This window comes from Oryctolagus cuniculus, chromosome 9, assembly GCF_051225735.1.
Source record: "Oryctolagus cuniculus isolate XC-2025 breed Fujian yellow rabbit chromosome 9, ASM5122573v1, whole genome shotgun sequence".
In the NCBI taxonomy this organism is placed as follows: Eukaryota; Metazoa; Chordata; class Mammalia; order Lagomorpha; family Leporidae; genus Oryctolagus; species Oryctolagus cuniculus.
This window is the reverse complement of record NC_142875.1, coordinates 61,049,543-61,069,018: the sequence shown is the minus strand read 5'-3', so window position 1 is coordinate 61,069,018 and position 19,476 is coordinate 61,049,543. Positions and strand designations below refer to the sequence as shown.

At 39.0% G+C, this 19,476-nt stretch overlaps 1 protein-coding gene across 2 annotated transcripts in view; it reads left to right on the top strand.

Annotated features, from left to right (window-relative positions):
* Window positions 1-19,476, top strand: part of VWA8 (von Willebrand factor A domain containing 8) — a 407,445-nt gene that overhangs the window by 132,879 nt on the left and 255,090 nt on the right. For both annotated transcript variants that reach the window (XM_008260014.5, XM_051850641.3), the window contains one exon: window positions 17,560-17,720. In XM_008260014.5, the coding sequence (XP_008258236.3) occupies window positions 17,560-17,720 (161 nt within the window). The remainder of the gene's footprint in view (window positions 1-17,559; window positions 17,721-19,476) is intronic.

The window sequence follows — 19,476 nt, the reverse complement described above, 5'->3', positions numbered from 1 at the left end:
TTTCTAAATTGTTGGTATATAATTGTTCATAGTAGTCTCCTATGAACTTTTGCATAGGTATCAGTTATGATGTGTGGTATCAGTTATGATGTGTCTCCTTTCATTTGTAATTTTATTTATTTAAAAATTATTTATTGATTAATTTGGCAGAGAGAGAAACAGGCAGATAGCGAGCTCCCATCTGTTAGTTGCACTCCTCAAAGCCTCATAATGTCAGGAGCTGAGCCAGGCTGAAGCTGGGAACCACTGGGAGCCAAAAACTCAATCAAGGTCTCCTTTGTAAGTGGTGGGGACACATCTGCTTCAGCTATTACCTGATGCCTCCAGGATGCACATTAGAAGAAAGATGGAATTGGAATTGAAAGTGGAGCCAGGACTCAAACTCAGGTACTTTGATGCTGGATGTGTCTTTGCTGTTAGACCAAATGACTGTGCCTATAATTCTATTTATTTGGTTTTTCTTGTCTTTTTTTTCCTAGTTAGTCTACCTAAGGAATGTCAGTTTTATCTTTTAAAGAAAAAAATTATAGTTGCATTGATCTTTTCTATTTTTTATGCCTCCTCTTTCATTTAGATCTGCTCTAGTATTTGTTACTTCTTTCCCTCTGTTAACTTTGGACTTAGTTGGTTCTTTTTCTGGTTCCTTGGGGTATAACATTAGGTGCTTTATTTGAGTTTTTTTCTCTTAGTATAGATGTTTATAGTTATTAACTTACCCTTTAGGACCATTTTGTTGTATCTCATGTTTTGATATGTTATTTGATCATTTTGGTTTGTCTCAAGGTATTTTTAAAATATCCCTTTCATTCACTTCTATGACCCATTGGCTATTTAGGATTGTATTTTAAAGTCTTCAATATTTTCCAAAATTCCTCTTGCTATTGCTTTCTAATTTCATACCACTATGGTAAGAAAATATATTTGATATGATTCCAGCCTTCTTAAGTTTGTTGAAACTTGTTTTGTAGTGTAACAGATGAGCTATCATACTGCGACCTAACATGTGACAGTATTCCATATGTGCTTAAAAAGTATGTATATTCTGCTGCAGTTGGATGGAAAGTTTCAAAAATGGTTTGTAAGTTCCATTTGGCCTATAATACTGCTCAGGCCCACTGTTTGCACACTGGTTTCCTTTCTGAATGATGTATCCATTTTGGAATGTAGGGTATTAGCATCCCCTACTGCTATTGTGTTGCTCCCTTTTTATCCCTTCAGCTCTGTTAATATTTGCCTTAGGGGACCAGTGCTGTGGCTTAGTAAGTAAAGCCGCTACCTGCAGTGCTGGCATCCCGTTTGGACACTGGTTCAAGTCCTGGCTACTCCTCTTCCAATCCAACTCTCTGCTATGGCCTGGGAAAGCAGTGGGAGATGCCCAAGTGCTTAGGCCCCTGCACCTGCATGGGAGACCTGGAAGAAGCTCCTGGCTCCTGGTTTCGGATCAGCCCAGCTCTGGCCATTGAGGCCACTTGGGGAGTTGACCAGCCAATGGAAGACCTTTCTCTTTGTCTCTTACTCTCTCTGTCTGTAGCTCTTTCTCTTAAATAAATAAATAAAGCAAATTTTTCAAAAAGATTTATTTATTTAGGTATTTATGTGTTCTAATGCTGGACACATAAAAACTTATAATTATTATAACCACTTGCTGAATTGATCTCTTTATAATGAGCTTATTTGTTGTGGTATTTTAAACAAAAAGTCTATTTGGTGTAGTATAAATATAGATACCTGTACTTTTTTGGGATTATGATTTCCATGGAATATCTTTTTCCATCTCTTCACATTCATCCTATGTGTGTCTGTAAAGCTGATGTGAGTCTTTTGTAGGCAGCATATAATTGGATCTTTTTTTTTTTTAATTTTATTTATTTATTTGACAGGTAGAGTTACAGACAGTGAGAGAAAGAGACAGAGAGAAAGGTCTTCCTTCCATTGGTTCACTCCCCAAATGGCCGCAACAGCCAGAGCTACGCCAATCTGAAGCCAGGAGCCAGGTGCCTCCTCCTGGTCTCCCATACAGGTGCAGGGGCCCAAGAACTTGGACCATTCATTCTCCACTGCCTTCCTGGGCCACAGCAGAGAGCTGGACTGGAAGAGAAGCAACCAGGACTAGAACGCGGTGCCCATATGGGATGCCAGCACCACAGGCAGAGAATTAATCTAGTGTGCCACAGCGCAGGCCCCTAGATCTTCTTTTTAAAAAAATATATTTAGCCACTCTTGATTAGAGAATTTAATACATTTCCATTTAAGGTATTTATTGATATGTAAGGTTTTTTGTTTTTTTTTTTCTCTATTGCCATTTTCGGGGCTGTTCTAAATTTTTTTGTTCCTCTTCTCTTACAATATTTCTTTGTGATTTGATGGTTTCCTGTAGTTATCAGCTTTGCTATCATTATTTTTATCTTGTAAATGACTAGTACAGGTTTTTTCTTTGTGGTTACCATGAGGCTTATAAAAACATAAATTTATTATGAGCTAATAGCTTCAACCACATATAAAAAGCCTACGCCTGCTTGTTTCTGCTTTTCCGTTAGCATGAAATATCCTTGTCCCTCCTATCACTTTTATTCTGGATGTATGTTTGTTGGTGAAATGTGTTTCTGGTAGGCAGCAAATATGTGGGTGTTGTTTTTTAATCCACTCAGCCAGTCTGTATCTTTTTTTTTTAATTTTTTAAAAATTTTTTTGACAGGCAGAGTGGACAGTGAGAGAGAGAGAGACAGAGAGAAAGGTCTTCCTTTGCCTTTGGTTCACCCTCCAATGGCCACCGCGGCTGGTGCGCTGCGGCCAGCGCAGCGAGCTGATCCGATGGCAGGAGCCAGGTACTTCTCCTGGTCTCCCATGGGGTGCAGGGCCCAAGCACTTGGGCCATCCTCCACTGCATTCCCTGGCCACAGCAGAGAGCTGGCCTGGAAGAGGGGCAACCGGGACAGAATCCGGCGCCCCGACCGGGACTAGAACCCGGTGTGCCGGCGCCACGAGGCGGAGGATTAGCCTAGTGAGCCGTGGCGCCAGCTAGTCTGTATCTTTTAATTAGAGAATTTAGGCCATTTCCATTCAAGGTTATTATTTATAAATAATGATTTGATCCTACCATTTTACTATACATATTCCTATTGTTCTCCTTGGATTCCCTTTGTACTTTTACTGCCTTCACGTTCTTTCATAACAGTGACTGTCATTCTCTGTTCTGTGTGTAGTACATCCTTAATCATCATTTGTAAGGCTCGATGAGTAGTGACAAATTCTTTCAATTTCTGTTTTAGAAGTTCTTTATTTCATCTTCATTTATAAATGAGAGTTTTGCTGGCTCCAGTATTCTGGGTTGACAGTTTCTTTCTTTTAGGAATTGGATGATGTCTCTGCATTCCCTCCTTCCCTATAGGGTTTCTGATGAGAAATCAGCTATTAGTCTTATTGGGAATCCTATGAGGGTCATCTGGAGTTTTTCACATGCACATTTTAGATTCCTTTCTTTATGTTTTACTCTTGAAAGTTTGACTGTAATATACCATGGTGAAGATCTTTTCTTTACATGTCTATTAGGGGTTCTGTGTGCTTTCTGTACTTGGATGTTCCTTTCTTTCTCCAAATTAGAGAAGTCTCCTGCTATTATTTTTGCTGAATAGGCTTTATAATCCATTCTCTTTCCCCGCCTTTAGAAACTCCTAAGACACCTATGTTGGGTCATTCGATAGTATCCCATAAATTTTGAGTGCTTTTTTCATTTTTTCTAATTTCTTCTTCTCCTCTTCCTCCTCCCCCTCTTCTCCCTTCCTTTCTCCTCCTCCTCCTGACTGAGATATTTCCAAGGATTTGTCTTATAGCAACGATATTCTTTCTTCTGCTTTACCGAGTCTTTTCTTGAGGCTTTCCACTATATTTTTTATTTGACATATTGAATTCTTCATTTCTAATATTTCAGTTTGATTTCTCTTCAATATCTCTGAATAAAATTTTTCATTCATGTTATATATGGATATCATTATCTTCTGAATTTGTTTCTCTGTGCTTCTGAGTAATTTTATGACCATTCTTTTGAATTCATTTTCAGGCATTTCATCTCTCTGTTCATCTTCACATTCTAATATTGAAATATGTTCCTTTTGGGAAGTCATGTTGTCTTCCTTGTTCTTGTTTCTTGTACTTCTGCTTTTGTGGAACCACTTGTTGATTTTAGCCTCTGATGGTTTTTAATCTTTGTACTATGCATCTGTGGCTTAGTGGAGTATATGCCCCTTCTGTGAATACCCAGTGTCGTGTGCTGGTTGGGGCCATGGAGCTCTGGTCAGTGCTGAAGGGTAGGGCAAGATTCCAGGGTGACACCACAGTTGAGTGTGGTAGATCTCCTCTATTGTCAGCAGTGGGGAGGGTATGATCATGCCTGCTGATGCAATCACAGCCTCATTTCCTCTCTTCTAAGGCGATCAATGCCTGGGGTTAGTTCACAGTGGGCACAACTACACAAAGGATCTATGTGGTCTTCAGTGTGAGTGCAAACCTTCTGCAGTGAACCACCCCAGGCAGTCAGGGAGCTCTGAGCGTCTGACACCAGACACACTGCCCAGAGAGCAGCTACACCCCACACCTTATATGCAATCAGAATTCCCACAGTCACAGCTCCAGGTTCCCACAGTTATCGCGTGTAAAGGATCTACTCTGAGCCCCATGAGCCTGCCCTGTACATGAAGACAGCAGAGATCTTCCAAGAGCAAGCTTCCTGTGGCACTTCTGCCTTGGCCTGCCTAGAGCCTATGATGGGTCGAGGGAATGGGTGCAATTCACATTCCTATTTGAGTGCACAGCCCCCTGTCAACCCTCCCTGCTAAACTGGAAGTCAGTGGAGATCACAGATGCAGTGGGAGGATGGGGAGAATGATGTACTTTTCCTTCACTGGATTAGGTAGGTACCCTGTCCCAACTAGGGCTACAGGCCAGACTTAAATTCAGTGTGCTCTACAAAGTTCTCCTTCAAGCAATATCACCAGTGACGTGGGTTGCCACAATCTGCTCTCCCCCTCCCCCAGCCCGCCCAGAAGCCGGTGTCTCCTCCAGTTTCTAGCTGCAGACTTTCCATGGTGCTCCATGGCATCCTTCTTGTGGTAGAATTTCCACTGCAAACTTTTCTGCAAATCTCCCCTAGCAATGCCCTTTCTCTGGTTTTCTTCTGCTATCTTCCCCTGTTTCTCTATTCATCTGTCTTGCAATGCCACTTTAATGTCTTTTCATGTTTTTAAGTTAACATCCTTTTCTTTCAACTCAAAAATTACTTTTAGCATTTCCTGTCAGGCAGATCTAGTGGAGATCAGTTCCACTGGCTTTTGTTTCTGTTGCCTTCATTTATAATCAACAGACTTGCTGAGTATAGTATTCTTTGATGGCAGTTTTTTTTTTTTTTTTTTTTTTTTTTTACCTTTTGAGACTTTCAATATATTATCTGATCAACAGAGTTTCTGCTGAGAGAAATCTGCTGATATTCTCATGGAGATTCTATTGTATGTGATGATGCTTTTCTCTTGCTGATTTCAAAATGTGTTGTCTTTGTCTTCTAAAAATTTGATCATAATGCATCTTGGTGAAGATTTCATGATATATAATCTCTTTGAACTTCATTGGATCCGTGGATCTGGATCCTCATTTTTCTCTTCATATTTAGGTACTTTTTAAATAAGACATATTTATTTGAAAGGCAGAGTTGGGGGGAAGAGAGAGAGGGAGACACACACACACACACATACAGAGAGAGAGAGAGAGAGGAGTGAGAGAGAGAGAGAGGTGTCTTCCATCCACTGGTTCTCCCCAAATGGCTGCAACATCTGGAGCTGGGCCAGGCTGAAACCAGGAACTTCTTCTGAGTCTTTCAAATGGGTGCAGGGGCCCAAGTACTCAGTCCATGTTTGGTTACCTTCCCAGGCGCATTACCAGAGAGCTGGATTAGAAGTAGAGCAGTTGCGACTCTAAACAGTGCCCATATGGGGTACCAGCATCACAGGTGGCAGCTTAACTCACTGCGTCACAGTGTGACCCTTCTTTTTAAATCTTTTAAATACCATTATTTTATTTTATTTGAAAGGCAGAGAGATTAACAGACACACAAACAGAGACAGAGAGATATTTCATCTGCTGGTTCATTCCCCAGATATCCTCAATATCTGGTGATGGACGAAGCCAAAGCCAGAAAGTTGGAACTCAGTCTGATTCTCCCATATGGGGAGGGCCCAAATTTGAGCCAGCATCTGCTGCCTACCAGGGTGTACATTGGCAGGATGTTGGAATTAGAAACAGACCTGGGACTCAAACTGATGCATCCCAGGTGGTGTCTTAACCACTTCATCAAATGCCTATACCTGTCATTATTTCCTTAAGTTAGCTTTGTACCCATTTCTCTTTCTCTGCATCTTTTATTATTGCTACACTGCATATATCATTTCCCTTTATTGTGTCCCATAATCCCAGTATGCTTTCCTCAATATTTTTCATTCTTTGTCCTTTTTGTTCCCCTGACTATAGAATTTCAAATGACCTTTCTTCAAGCTCACTGATTCTTTTGCTTGAGTCAGTTGTTGAAGCTATATGCTGTATTTTTAAATTCAATTATTATATTCTTTATTTTCAGAAATTTGTGTTTGTATCTTTTATGCTTTCTGTTTCTTTGTTGAGCTTTTCATCTTGTTCATGTCGTTTTCCTGATACCATTTAGTCATTTATTTGTGTATTCTTGTAACTCACTGTGTTTCTTTCAGATGATGGTCTTAAATTCTCTGCCAGTTAGTTCACAATTTCCATTTCTTTTGGGCCAGTTACTGGTACTTTGTTTTGTTTTTCTGTTAGTGTCATATTTTTCTGATTGTGTTCCCTTGGTCTTGTGCTGATATCAATGCATTTGAAGAAGTAGGCACCTCATCTGTCTCTTTAGCCTGGCTTTGAAACAGAATGCCTTCAGTAGTCACCCCAGGTGTTGATTCTGGTGAGTCATCCAATGGGGTCCTTGGATGGGCTTGCTATTGGAGTCCTTGGTTGGGCTGATCTGATAGCTTAGTCGGTAGATGGCTGGTTTTGGTGCCTGATCCTGCAGGAGTTGGTCTGAAATCTGGTTCCACACAAGTTGACATGGTGCTGTGGCAGGCCATTAGCTGCAGTCTGCAGGATCCAACCTGGCAACAGGGCTGTATCCATGGAAATGAGCCCAGTCACGAGTCTGTTGTGTCAGGACTGATGCCAGTGTCCACTAGATGGGCCTGGTGCCTGAGTCCACAGGGGTCTGAATTACTTTTAAAGAATACACTTGACTGCTTATTTAATTAAAACAGTGTACTTTTTTTTTTAAGTAATGAACAACATCTTTTGTTTATCTTAACAAATTTAGTTATCATGAGGTATTTATTAGATTTATAAAAACACACTATTAGGCCTTTGGGTATGTTTGTAAAAATAAGCATTTCAGAACAGCCAAATCCATTAGCCCAAAGAAGAAAACAAAGTAACGTGAGCAAGGAACCCAACCAAATAAAGTAATTCAGCCTGAAAGGTATTTCTTTTACTATTAGTAATGACCCATAAAAATGAAGGGGGAAAGAACTTCAAATTTGGGATCTCACTGTGGAATAGCTTCAAACATCAGGGCACAGTGCAATGAAGTTATCATATTATTAATAAAATTCAAGCTTGATATTTGTTAGCACTTTTGTTTGAAATGTATATTTTTTGGAAAAAAAAGGTACTTTATTTATTTAAAAGCCAGAGTTACACAGAGAGAGGAAGAGTCAGAGAGATGAGAAAGAGAGAGAGAGAGAGAGAGAGAGATCTTTAATTCACTAGTTCACTCTCCAATTGGCCGCAACACTTCCGATCCAGCTGCTCAGCTCTCTGGTATGGCCTGGGAAAGCAGTAGAGGATGGCCCAAGGCCTTGGGCTCCTGCACCTGTGTGGGAGACCTGAAAGAAGCTCCTGGCTCCTGGCTCCTGGCTCCTGGCTTCGGATCAGCACAGTTCCGGCCATTGCGGCCAGTTGGGAAGTGAACCATCGGATGGAAGACCTCTTTCTCTCTTTCTCTCTCTTTCCCTCTCTTCTCTCTCTGTGTAACTCTGACTTGCAAATAAATAAATAAATCTTTTAAAAAAACAAAATTATTTAGAGCAAAAAAGTCAGAAAAGGAACAGGCAATCTTTTTTTTTTTAAGATTATTTATTTGAAAGTCAGTGTTTCAGAGAGGGAGAGGCATAGGCAGAAAGAGAGAGATCTTCCATCCGATGGTTAACTCCACAAACGGCTGCAATGGCTGGAGCTGGGCCAATCCAAAGCCAGGAGCCAGGAGCTACTTTTAGGCCTCACATGTGAGTGCAAGGCCCCAAGCACTTGGGCCATCTTCTACTGCTTTCCCAGGCCATAGCAGAGGATGGGAAGAGGAGCAGCTGGGACAGGAACCAGCGAGTACATGGGATGCTGGCACTGCAGGCAGTGGCTTTACCTGCTATGCCACAGCACCAACCTCAGAACAGGCAACCTCCAGGAACTTGGAGTTGAAGCATCTTGAGATTTGACATGGTAAAGCTGCTTAAACCCTTACTTTGCACTCTGTTGACTGCTGTTAAAAAAATTTAATATGAACAGGAGCCTTAGCCAGCTCATCTCCTGTGCTGCTTCCTGCTAATTTCCTGTGTTTCTCTTAAGCTCTCGGAGTTTGAGGTGGCTGTAGGCAGGAAAACTCTGCACAAAGGAAGAATGCAGCTATCACACAGGTAGGGTGCTTGCTTTGCAAACTCTGCTGGCCCTTTTCTTTACTCAGCAAGTTCTGTGCTGCTTCACGCAGGAGATTCCAGATTTCTCCTTAATGACTCTCTCTGAATCCTCAATACATTCTTACTCTGTACCCAGTGAACAGGCGTTTGGCTTCCTGCTGTACCCTGTCTCCCATGGAGGATCAATTCAGATACAGCAGATTTAGCTTCATGAGGAAGGTGCCAGTTAAAAGAGCTGATGGGTAGTGAGGCCCTGGCTCACTTCCTGGCCTCTTCCCACCCCATTCACCCCTAATAGCCAATTATCAGTTTTCTGTCATTTTATTTGAGGTTCCATTGTAACCTTTGACATCACCATCACCGGATCCATTGTTGAGATTTTGTTGGAAAACACAGTAGGCTTGTGGAATTTTACATATCAATTATGTCATGAATATTTGCATGCATCAAACTCAATGTATTCTGTTCTGTTTACTGCTTTAAACCGTAGTTACACAGTTGCCTTTTAATATAAACTGGATCATGTCATTTCCTTGCTTGGACCCAACAGATTACCATTCTACATGGAATACAATGAAAACTCTTTACCTTGGTTTATGTGCCTTCCAGTTATTGAGGTTGCCTATTAGAGCCACACAGGGATATTTGAAAATCTTTCATTTTGAAGGTTCTACTACCAGATAATCTAAAGGAATTGTTGTGAGATAAGATCTGGAATTCAGTATTTTTTAAATTCTAACAGGCTGCCAGGGTTGAGAGGCATTGTTCCAGATGACCTGAGCCAAGTCTCCCTCCCCAAGATTCTCCCTCCCTCCCCAAACCTCTGCTGATTGTTTCTTATGAATGTCTATATTAAGTCACTTACAGCTGTCTAGCTTCTTTCTGCTTCAAGGTATTCCATAGATTATTTCCTCAGCCTGGAATTCTCTTCCCTTGAGCTCTTAACATTGAGATCTGAACTTAGATATCCTCAGGGAAGGTATCCTTGACTCTGAGTCACTGGTTATCACATAACCTGCTGTTTTCCATGTAAAACTGACCACTAGGTACTCTTTTGTTATCTGTGTCTCCTCCTTCCCTTTCTTCCTTTTCCATCTGTGCCTCCTTTCTTTCACCTAGCTTTGTTTTCTTCCCACTAGAATCCAGGGTCCATGTTTATCTATTTCACTACTGTATTCTCAGCACCTGACATAGTCTTGAATGTAATAGGCACTCAGTATCTATTGAGTGAATAAATACACTTTGATAATTTCAGATGACTTTTAAATAACCGACTCAAATCTAACCTTCTTTGTCAGTGTTTGTTTACTATTTCTGTCAGCTTCAATATCACCTTTTCTTCAGATTCTAAGACAAGAATTTTTATTGGCACATTTAAATATTTGTATATTTGTTGGTATATTTAAATGTTTTGTTTCTGTAACTGATTTAGATTCAGCTTTAATTTACTTACACATTTAAATCTAAAGGTGTGTAACTCAATGTATCCCTCTGTCACATGATAAGGAAGTCACAGAAGTGGAATTGAGACCCAGTCTGCTTCATTCTGTACACAGCTGTACCACATGTTGACCTTGGCTGACTAGCAGGGATTTGAGTAATGTTGAGTATGGTCAAATGACATATCTGCTTCCAGCTTCTTTACGGAATACCACACAAGTAATTGGTACATATGCCAACCCTGACTTCAAATCCTATTTGTGGGGCCAGTGTTGTGGCATAGCAAGTTTGGCTGCCTCCTGTGACATCGGCATCACATATGAGGCATCCAGGCTGCTCCTCTTCCTGTCCAGCTCACTGTTGGTGGGCCTGGGAAGACAGTGGAAGATAGCCCAAATGCTTGGGCCCCACAACCCATGTGGGAGAGCTGGATGACACGCCTGGCTTCAGTCCAGCCCCGTCCTGATTGTTGTAGCCATTTGAGGTGTAAACCAGCCAATGAAGGATCTCTCTTTCTGTCTCACCCCCTTCTTTCTGTAACTCCGCATTTCAGTAAATAAATAAATAAATCCTTAATGATAAGTAAGTCCTATTTCTTGTTTTAAAAAACTAATTTATTGTAAAGCAAATATTTTTTGCAGAAATTTAAACTAGAATTAATTGCTATTTCTCTACCTATTATTCCACCAGGGTTAAATATTTGTGATAAAATGCAGCAGAATTTACAATATTTGAGTGAAATATGAGATTCTTTAGTTTGTGTGTGCTGGAATGTTTAACTATCAGCTCAACTTTTTGCCTTTGTGCTTGAAACACCTCTGACCATTTTAAAAATACTTAGTTGTTTAGAAACATTTTATTCCCAAACTTTAATAGTTGATTTACTTTTTTAAAAATCATCCATAAGTCGTGATTTTCCTTGTGAGAAACATTATTCATTCTGTGTATCTGAGATGGAGAGATAGTCACTACAGGGCATCAGCTTGAAGAATTTCTGGAAGAAACAAGAGATTTAGATTTTACCCAGTTAGGGATGACAGAGCCAGGAGAACGCCACCCATAGCTGTGCTAGAAGAGCTGCTGTCTTCATGCCAGCTCTCTCTTTACTCCCACCACTGCCTGCCATCTTCCCAGTTTCCCTTACTGCCAGAACCTGAGTCATGTACAGAATTCTACCTGCAAATGCACGAAGAGATGATGTTTCAGGTTTTCTAGCCTTTACAGTACTGAAAGGATACTAGCGGAAGTTATTTGACTGGGTGTTTTCAGTAATTACATATGACATTATCTATACCTACATGGACCTTGGCTCTCATTTGGTTTGTTACTTCAATACAATGTCCTAGTGTTGAGATGTTATTAGCAAGATAGTGGATTTTACTTCTGATTAGCTTCAACCAGAGAATTTTTTTCTATGTTCATGGGATAAATCTTAAACTAAAGTGGATCATCTTGAAATAGGTCCCAGTGGTTACAATGAATAGAGCTTAAAATGATTCACTTCTTCCCATTGATAGCCATGTAACTTAAAATAATCATGGTAGACTTGTAATGTCCAATCTCATCAAACACATAAAAGGGAGCATTTCTTTTATATGCAACAGGTTAAAAATAGTTCTTTAAAAGAAAAACATGAGGGAGAAGCATGGGAGAGTTTACAAATAATTTTACAATATATGTAAAATGAGAGGCCTTTGTGAGATCAAACATAAATGACACTGCGGAATGTTGGCAGCATGCCTTGTGTTCTGTTCACTGAGCACACTTAGACTCTGTAAATAATGGCTTTGTTTCTATTCTAAGACCTAAAAATTATTAACATTCTGTGTTTGTACAATATTTATACAGTATTCTGCCATTAATAGGTATGGACATAATTAGTTCCTTATTGCAAAATTGATGGCTTACATCAGCTAGTCTTCTTGTACATGTTCTTTTGTTTACTTGAATTTCAGATTTTCTTAGTGTTTTTTCTACTGGTAGTATAAGTTCTGCCTTAAATAATTTTAAGCAAAAATTACTTAAGTCCTAGAAAAACTAGAGTACTAGCTAGTTTCTTTCAGAAAGCAAAATCACTCATAATGCCTATTTACCCCCATTAAAAATAAGTGCCTACTGTTTTTTTTATTTTTTTAAAGATTTATTTATTTGCAAGACAGAGTTGTAGAGAGAGGTAGAGACAGAGAGGGCGGTCTACTATCCACTGGTTCACTCCCCAGATGGCCGGAATGGCCGGAATGGTCAGAGCTGTGCTGATCTGAAACCAGGAGCCAGGAGCTTCTTCTGGGTCTCCCACATGGGTGCAGGGGCCCAAGGATTTGGGACATCTTCTGCTGCTATCCCAGGCCATAGCAGAGAGCTGGATTGGAAGAGGAGCAGCTGGAACTAGAACCGGCATCCATATGGGATGCCAGCACTCAGGCCGGGGCGTTAACCCGATGCACCACAGTGCTGGCCCCCACTGTTTGTTTTTAATTCATAACATGAAAATGAAGAATCACGTCCACATAGAGATATACTTACTTTTAACTAATATAGATTTATTTTAATCTTTTACATCTATAATTAGTGATATTTTAAAGCAGTAATGGAGACTAACTTAGTCTATCATCATTTCATGGAGTAATTAGCATCATAATCACTACTTTTCTACTCTTCTCAAAAAAATTGACACTTTAATCAGAAGTTTATTTATTTGTGAAGATAGCCAGAAATGTGTAATTGGTATGTTCCTATGTTGACAGTTTATCTGTGGACTGATAAATCCAGACTAGCTACTTTTCTTTAGAATTTCTTTTGCTATCATTTGTTCCTGTATTTGTTGTAACATTTTTGAGCACAAGCTCATTTTTGCAAGCCAACTTGGATACTTTCTGAAATTATTCTGTGTCCCTAGATGTGATGGAAATGTATATATATTTTTAACGTGGTTGAAATCATATTCTATAAGCAATTTGATATTCTATTTTTGCTGTTATTTTAATTCCCCATCAGAAAAGTTATATATGTATTAAGTATAAAATTTTATGTTCATATCAGCACTCATATTTAAAGAGAGGTAGCTCCAATGTCTTGTCTTTTTTTTTTACAATTTATCTTATTTATTTGAAAGGTGGAATTAAAGAGTGAGAGAGTGAAACACAGAAGTGGGGAGAGATCTTCTATCTGCTGGTTCACTCCCCAAACGACTGCAACAGCTGGTCTGGACCAGGCTGAAGCCAGAATCCTCTATCTAGGTCTCCCCTGTGGGTTGCAGAGACCCTAGTACTTGGGCCTGCTTTCCAAGGAGCATTCACAGGGAGCTGGATTGGACGTGGAACAGCCAGCACTCTTAACCAGTGCTTATAAGGGATGCCGGCGTTGCATACCATGGCTTAACTAGCTGCACAACACCTGCCCCTCATTTCTTTATAGTCTAACAATTTACTTAATATTTCAGTTTTCTTTCTAAATGACATTATACCTTCTAATCTTATTCTAGCTACCCTATACATAACTACTTTATGTAGTTATTTTATTGAGGTAATAATTTATACCTGGGTTTCTCAAGGGAACCTCAGAAAAATTAGCCAAATGCACTGAAGACTTTTAAGGTATTTAATTGCTTTAAGGTTCAAATCTATATTCTCTGATACATTTTGTATGATATGCTTCTCATTTTAGTAGGACATTTTTATTTTCAGTAAAATTTCTCTGTTGCAAATCAAAAGAACATGTTTTAAAATGACACAGAAACTTAGCAGGCATATGGATGTTTTCCAGGCATCGGAATAAAGGTGAGACGTTGAAGGTTAGACAATGGTGGCTTTAAGGGAACAAGATTTCATGTCCTGTTGTTTTAAAATTTCTAAGGAAATGCAGAAAGAGGAAATGGTTTGGGCTCTATGATATCATTAGTGCTATTTTTATTCTCAGAGGTTCAAAGGTTTCAGGGATAAGAGAAAGATATGCAAAAATGAGGATATTCATCTTTCTTGACTTTTACTAGTATATGTTCAAAGTACCAATTTTTTAAAAGAGCACACTTAAAAAAAAAAAAAACAACTTGTGTTACCAGTTGTGAAAAGGATGTACACATAGGTGGAAAAAATAAAATGATGCAGCATGTTAAAATAAATGAAAATGTTAAAGCAACCATTTGAAGCTACTAAAACTCAGATATTCTGCACTTGAAAATTTCATTACTCTGCTTTAAGGATTTGCTTGTTACCTGAAATTAATGCTTATCCCCGTGTCATTTAGACTGTGCTGGTCTAATTAGGTCCAGTTGTTCTGTGAAGTTTTACTTGGTGTCCTTGCACTTTCACACAACCGAAAATAACTTTCATGCATTAAGGAAAGACTTGATTTTTTAATCTTGCAAGTAGGAACTTAATTATGAAAGCCAGCAGCTTTATATTCAAGAGAATGCTTCCTTCTCCCCCTCAAGAGGGTTTTTTGTTTCACTGCAAAATTATATTAGAAGTGAGGGGTGATGGCTTTTTTACCACGATGATATGCAGAGAGGTTAAATTCTAGAATCAAACTGAGCAACTACTGTTATAATAATGCCAAGGGCTTGCCGTTTTCTGTGCCTCTGAAGAAGGAATAAAGGAAGAATTATTTTTGATCTGTAGTTTTGGTTGGCATAAACAGCATTGAGCTTATTGATCTGTTACAGCTTGTTGTGTAGCAACAAATAATCACTTTATTTTCCTAAATATATGGGAGTCTCCAGCTATTAGGTCGGAAAAGAGGAGCCTTATGTACTGGTTGTCTTTCTTATCAGCTCTGTTGGTGAATATTTACCTACTAGAATGAGGCAAGGACTGTACACAGTATGAATTAACAAGAAATTAAAGTACTTTGGAATCATGACTAAATGAAGTAGTGCTTTTTCATATCAAGAACAGAGTAGTGATTTTAGATGTATTGGGAGAATGAAGAATTCTCCCTATTGAAATTTAAAAAACAAAACAAATATTTCCAGCTACTAGCCTTACCTCCCTTTGGAGTCTGAACCAAATCATGGTTTACCTGAGTCAAGACATGGTTTACCTCCTTTTCCTGGACCCAGGCAAATGACCCCCAAGCTGAATTAGGCCAGGATATCATCTGTTTTAAATCTAGAGCTAGGATTTTCAAAATTAACATCCATCAATTTCTTTGAAAATATGATATCACTGGGATGCCTTTGTAACATGCTACCTCCTCCAGCTTCCAATAGGAGTGTTCAAAGGAAACCAGACTTACTATTTCCTTATTTTTCTGCCACTATTTACCTTAGTGGTTTCTAATACAAATCTTTGATTTTGAATCAGTCTGCTGGAGCATTTTTTCTGTTTGTTTAATTTTCTAGGGTAATATGCCATGTGACTTTATAGCAGATATTTTTTCTGAAATAATTACTACCAAGAGTTTTCTTTAAATTTACCTATTTTAATAAAAAGATGGGGCCAGAGACCAATGTTGTGGTGTAACAGGTGAAGCTGCCACCTGCAACACCTCCTATCCAGCTACCTGCTAATGCAGGAGAAGATGGCCCAAATACCTGGGCCTCTGCCACTCGTATGAGAGAGGCCTTGATGAAGATCCAGGCTCCTGACTTTAATCTTAGCCCGAGTCATTGCAGCCCTTTGGGGAGTGAACCAGGAGTGGAAGCTCTCACTGTCTCTCCCTCTCTCTAACTCTGCCTTTCAAATAAATAAGTAAATCAAAAAAAGATTTTATATGTATGTGTATGTTCAAATATCTATGTCTGCATACATACATTCTATGTATATACACTTAATTTCTGAAACAATTTGATCATCAAATGACCCACAAACACTTATTTTTACTTTGTCCTATTTTTCTTGCAGAGCAGTCAATACATTTTAGCACAGCCCTGAATGGGAATGAGCTTATCCCCACTATGCACCATCTCACCAAACCCTGATGATGGTGGTGAGCTTGATCTTGGCTGTTATACTTTTTTGACAGCACAGAATCATACTGATGATGATATTTGTATAGAATTTGAGAGTCATAATTGAAAGATTAAATAAAATTAATAAAAGAGGTAGTCCAAATTTTGATAAGGTGTCAAAGTCAGCCCTTTAAGGCTATGAGAATTTTTTGAGTTTAAATGTTATTACTCTTTATTGCCTTTATGTTTCAGTGCAAGCCCATTCATATATCATAAGTCAGTATTTTGTTGATTAAGCAAACAAAAAAAGTACGCTGAAATAATTAAGGCACTCCAGCTCCTGACTCCAACTTCCTGCTAATGCAGATTCTTGGAGGCAGTGGCAATGGATCATTCAAATAGTTGGGTTCTTGCTACCCATGTGGGAGACCTAGATTGAGTGCTCTCCTGCAGGCTTTGGCCTGGCTCAGTCCTGGCTGTTGTGGGCATTTGAAGAGGAACTGGTAGATGTGAGCTCTGTTCATCTGCCTCTCAAATAAATAAATAAATAAATAAAAATTTTTTAAAGAGCTTGGAGTGAGCATCAAAGAATTTATGGAAGACTTTAAAGTTTTAGATGAAAGTAACTGTAAATGTTTAACTTTTCTTTGATATAAATGACACAAAATGTATGTGAAACTGGTAACAAAAAACAAACCATCCTCATGGTAGCACATGTAAGAAAAAAATTGTTCATACTGTATGGCACCAAATTTTTACAGTAGATAGACTTCTGTATACCATGACTATTGATAGTTTGCTTAGATCTTTACTCTATTTTAGTGCTAGCACATTGTGTGTGCACTTTTAAAAATGCCTTGGTAAGTGCCATGCTATTGTTTCTGAATTCCTGTACCTCATTTGATGACTGGCCTCCTTGGTCTCCTCCGTTATAAGACTCACTGTGATGGTCTCTATCCTGGCTTTTCAGGAGACCGCATCAACTACAAGAAAATGCACATTCTTGATAAGCATCTTTGAGCCACTTGATTTAAACTCCATTAAAGAAAGGTGGAGTTCACTGCTATATGAACATTTTAAGTAGGAGGGAAATGTCAAATAAAAGGAAAAGGTTAGGAAAAACCCTCATTCCTACTCTATCATTTGAATTAGTAATAAGAGGAAACCTCAAAAGACCAAAAGAAGTTTTCTGAAGATTTTAATGATCCCTTATATTGTCTGTGACTTGCATTGGCCAAATCTGAAGGCAGCAGTTTTGAGATAAGTAATGTGTTGGGCAGAAAATTGTATACAAACTGTAAAAACAGTACCACACCACTGAAAAACAGGATGACAAGGCCCTTTCTTTCGTTGTATCATAGATGTTTCCCAGTTGTTACAAGGCTTGACATATTCAGAGAAAGGTGACTTCATTAAACTAGATAAGCTTCCATCTGTGTCTTAAAAATTAATTCCGTGTGTTCTTTTGTGGGTACTGCGAATTGCTTTTAGGATATGACTGCACGTGATCTGCTACAACAGAGATACACTCTTCCAAATGGAGACACCGCCTGGCGGTCTTCCCCTCTTGTGAATGCAGCCCTGGAAGGCAAGCTGGTCTTGTTGGATGGCATTCACCGGGTCAACACCGGCACACTTGCTGTATTGCAGAGGTTTGTATGAGTCACACAAAACAAAATACACATCCACATTCAATACACACAAACAAGCAGTAGACATGGAAGTCTTTCAGTTCTGTTTTAAAAACTGAATTATGAGGATTATGAGAAATTCCTGATTCTATATCCAAGTAAAATGGCAGACTTTTATTATTATAAACACATACTGTAAAATGCCAATTGATGAACATTTGGAGGAAAGCCACTGGTATAGCAAAACTTTGTAATAGCTGAAAAAAGAAAACTTTTCCATAGTAATTTTGAAAGGCTTTACATATACAGATTTAAATCAGCAAAAAGTCTCATAGCTGAAGTTTCTCCAGTTTGTCAGGATTGTAGCTTCACTGTTCAGAAATTGACTCTGAATCACGTCTGCTTTATTGGTTGATCTTGTTAAAATTGGGAGGAGGGGACCCGCACCATGGTGTAGCAGGTAAAGCCGCCACCTGTAGTGCCAGCATCCCATATCGGTGCTGGTTCAAGTCCTGGCTGCTCCACTTCCGATCCAGCTTTCTGCTATGACCTGAGAAAGCAGTAGAAGATGGCCCATGTCTTTCGGCCCCTGTTACTAAATGGGAGGCGCAGAAGAGTCTCCTGGCTCCTGGCTTCGGATCAGCGCAGCTCCGGCCATTGTGGCCATCTGGGGAGTGAACCAGTGGATAGAAGACCTCTCTCTCTCTCTCTCTCTTTTTTTCTCTCTCTCTGCTTCTACCTCTCTGTAACTCTACCTTTCAAATAAATAAATAAATCTTTATAAAAAAATGGGGATGGAGAGAAATGTACTTTTTATATAATATATGTAATAGCTGTTTGATTACATATTATATATATATATATTAAGATTGTATTTATTTGAGAAGTAGAATTACAGAGAGAGGGAGAGACAGAAAGAAAGGTCTTCCATCCTCTGTTTCACTACCCAAATGCCACAACAGATGGAGCTGGACCTATCCAAAGCCAGGTACTTCTGGATCCCTTGCTCGGGTACAGGGGCCCAAACACTTGGGCCATCTTCTGCCTTCCCAGGCCATAGCAGAGAGCTGGACCTGAACAGGAGCAGCCAGGACCAGAATCAGTGCCCACAGGGGATGCCAGCACTGCAGGCAGAAGCTTAGCCCAGTACGTTACAGCATTGGCCTCTTGATTATATTTTATATGGACTAAAATGCTTACTTTGTTGTTAGAGACTTGAACATTTATATAACTGTTGTTTTCTTGTTTCAGTTTAGGTAAAAATAGCCTCACATTCCTAAAACTTCTCTAGAATTTAATGTTGAGATAAGATTCTGAATGCTTTACTTTCATGGAAAGTATTTCTATCTTGTATCATTTTAGGAGATTACGTATACTGATTTTAAATTTCATCTTGTAGATGTATGATTTTTAATTCTGAATTATTAAGAAAAGTCAAAAAGTAGAATATACCTTTAACTTAACCATTTGGTTTTTATCCTTAACAAGATGCAAGTACTAAATATAATTGAAGACTTCAAATACATTGTGTTGATACTGATTAGATTTGAAAGTATTTGAAAATTTTGATGGCTACGTTTCAGTGATTTACCATAAACATTTCATAGATTTTAAATGCTTTTCTCTCTGAGCCAAACAAATACAGATTCCATAAAATAATGCCAGTCTACTTTAATTGACTTTCTCTTTCATGTTTGGCCAAGTAGTAATAGTAACAGCTGCAGCTACCATTAATTGAATACTTAACTCTGTGCCGGCCATTGTGTTAAGCCAGTCC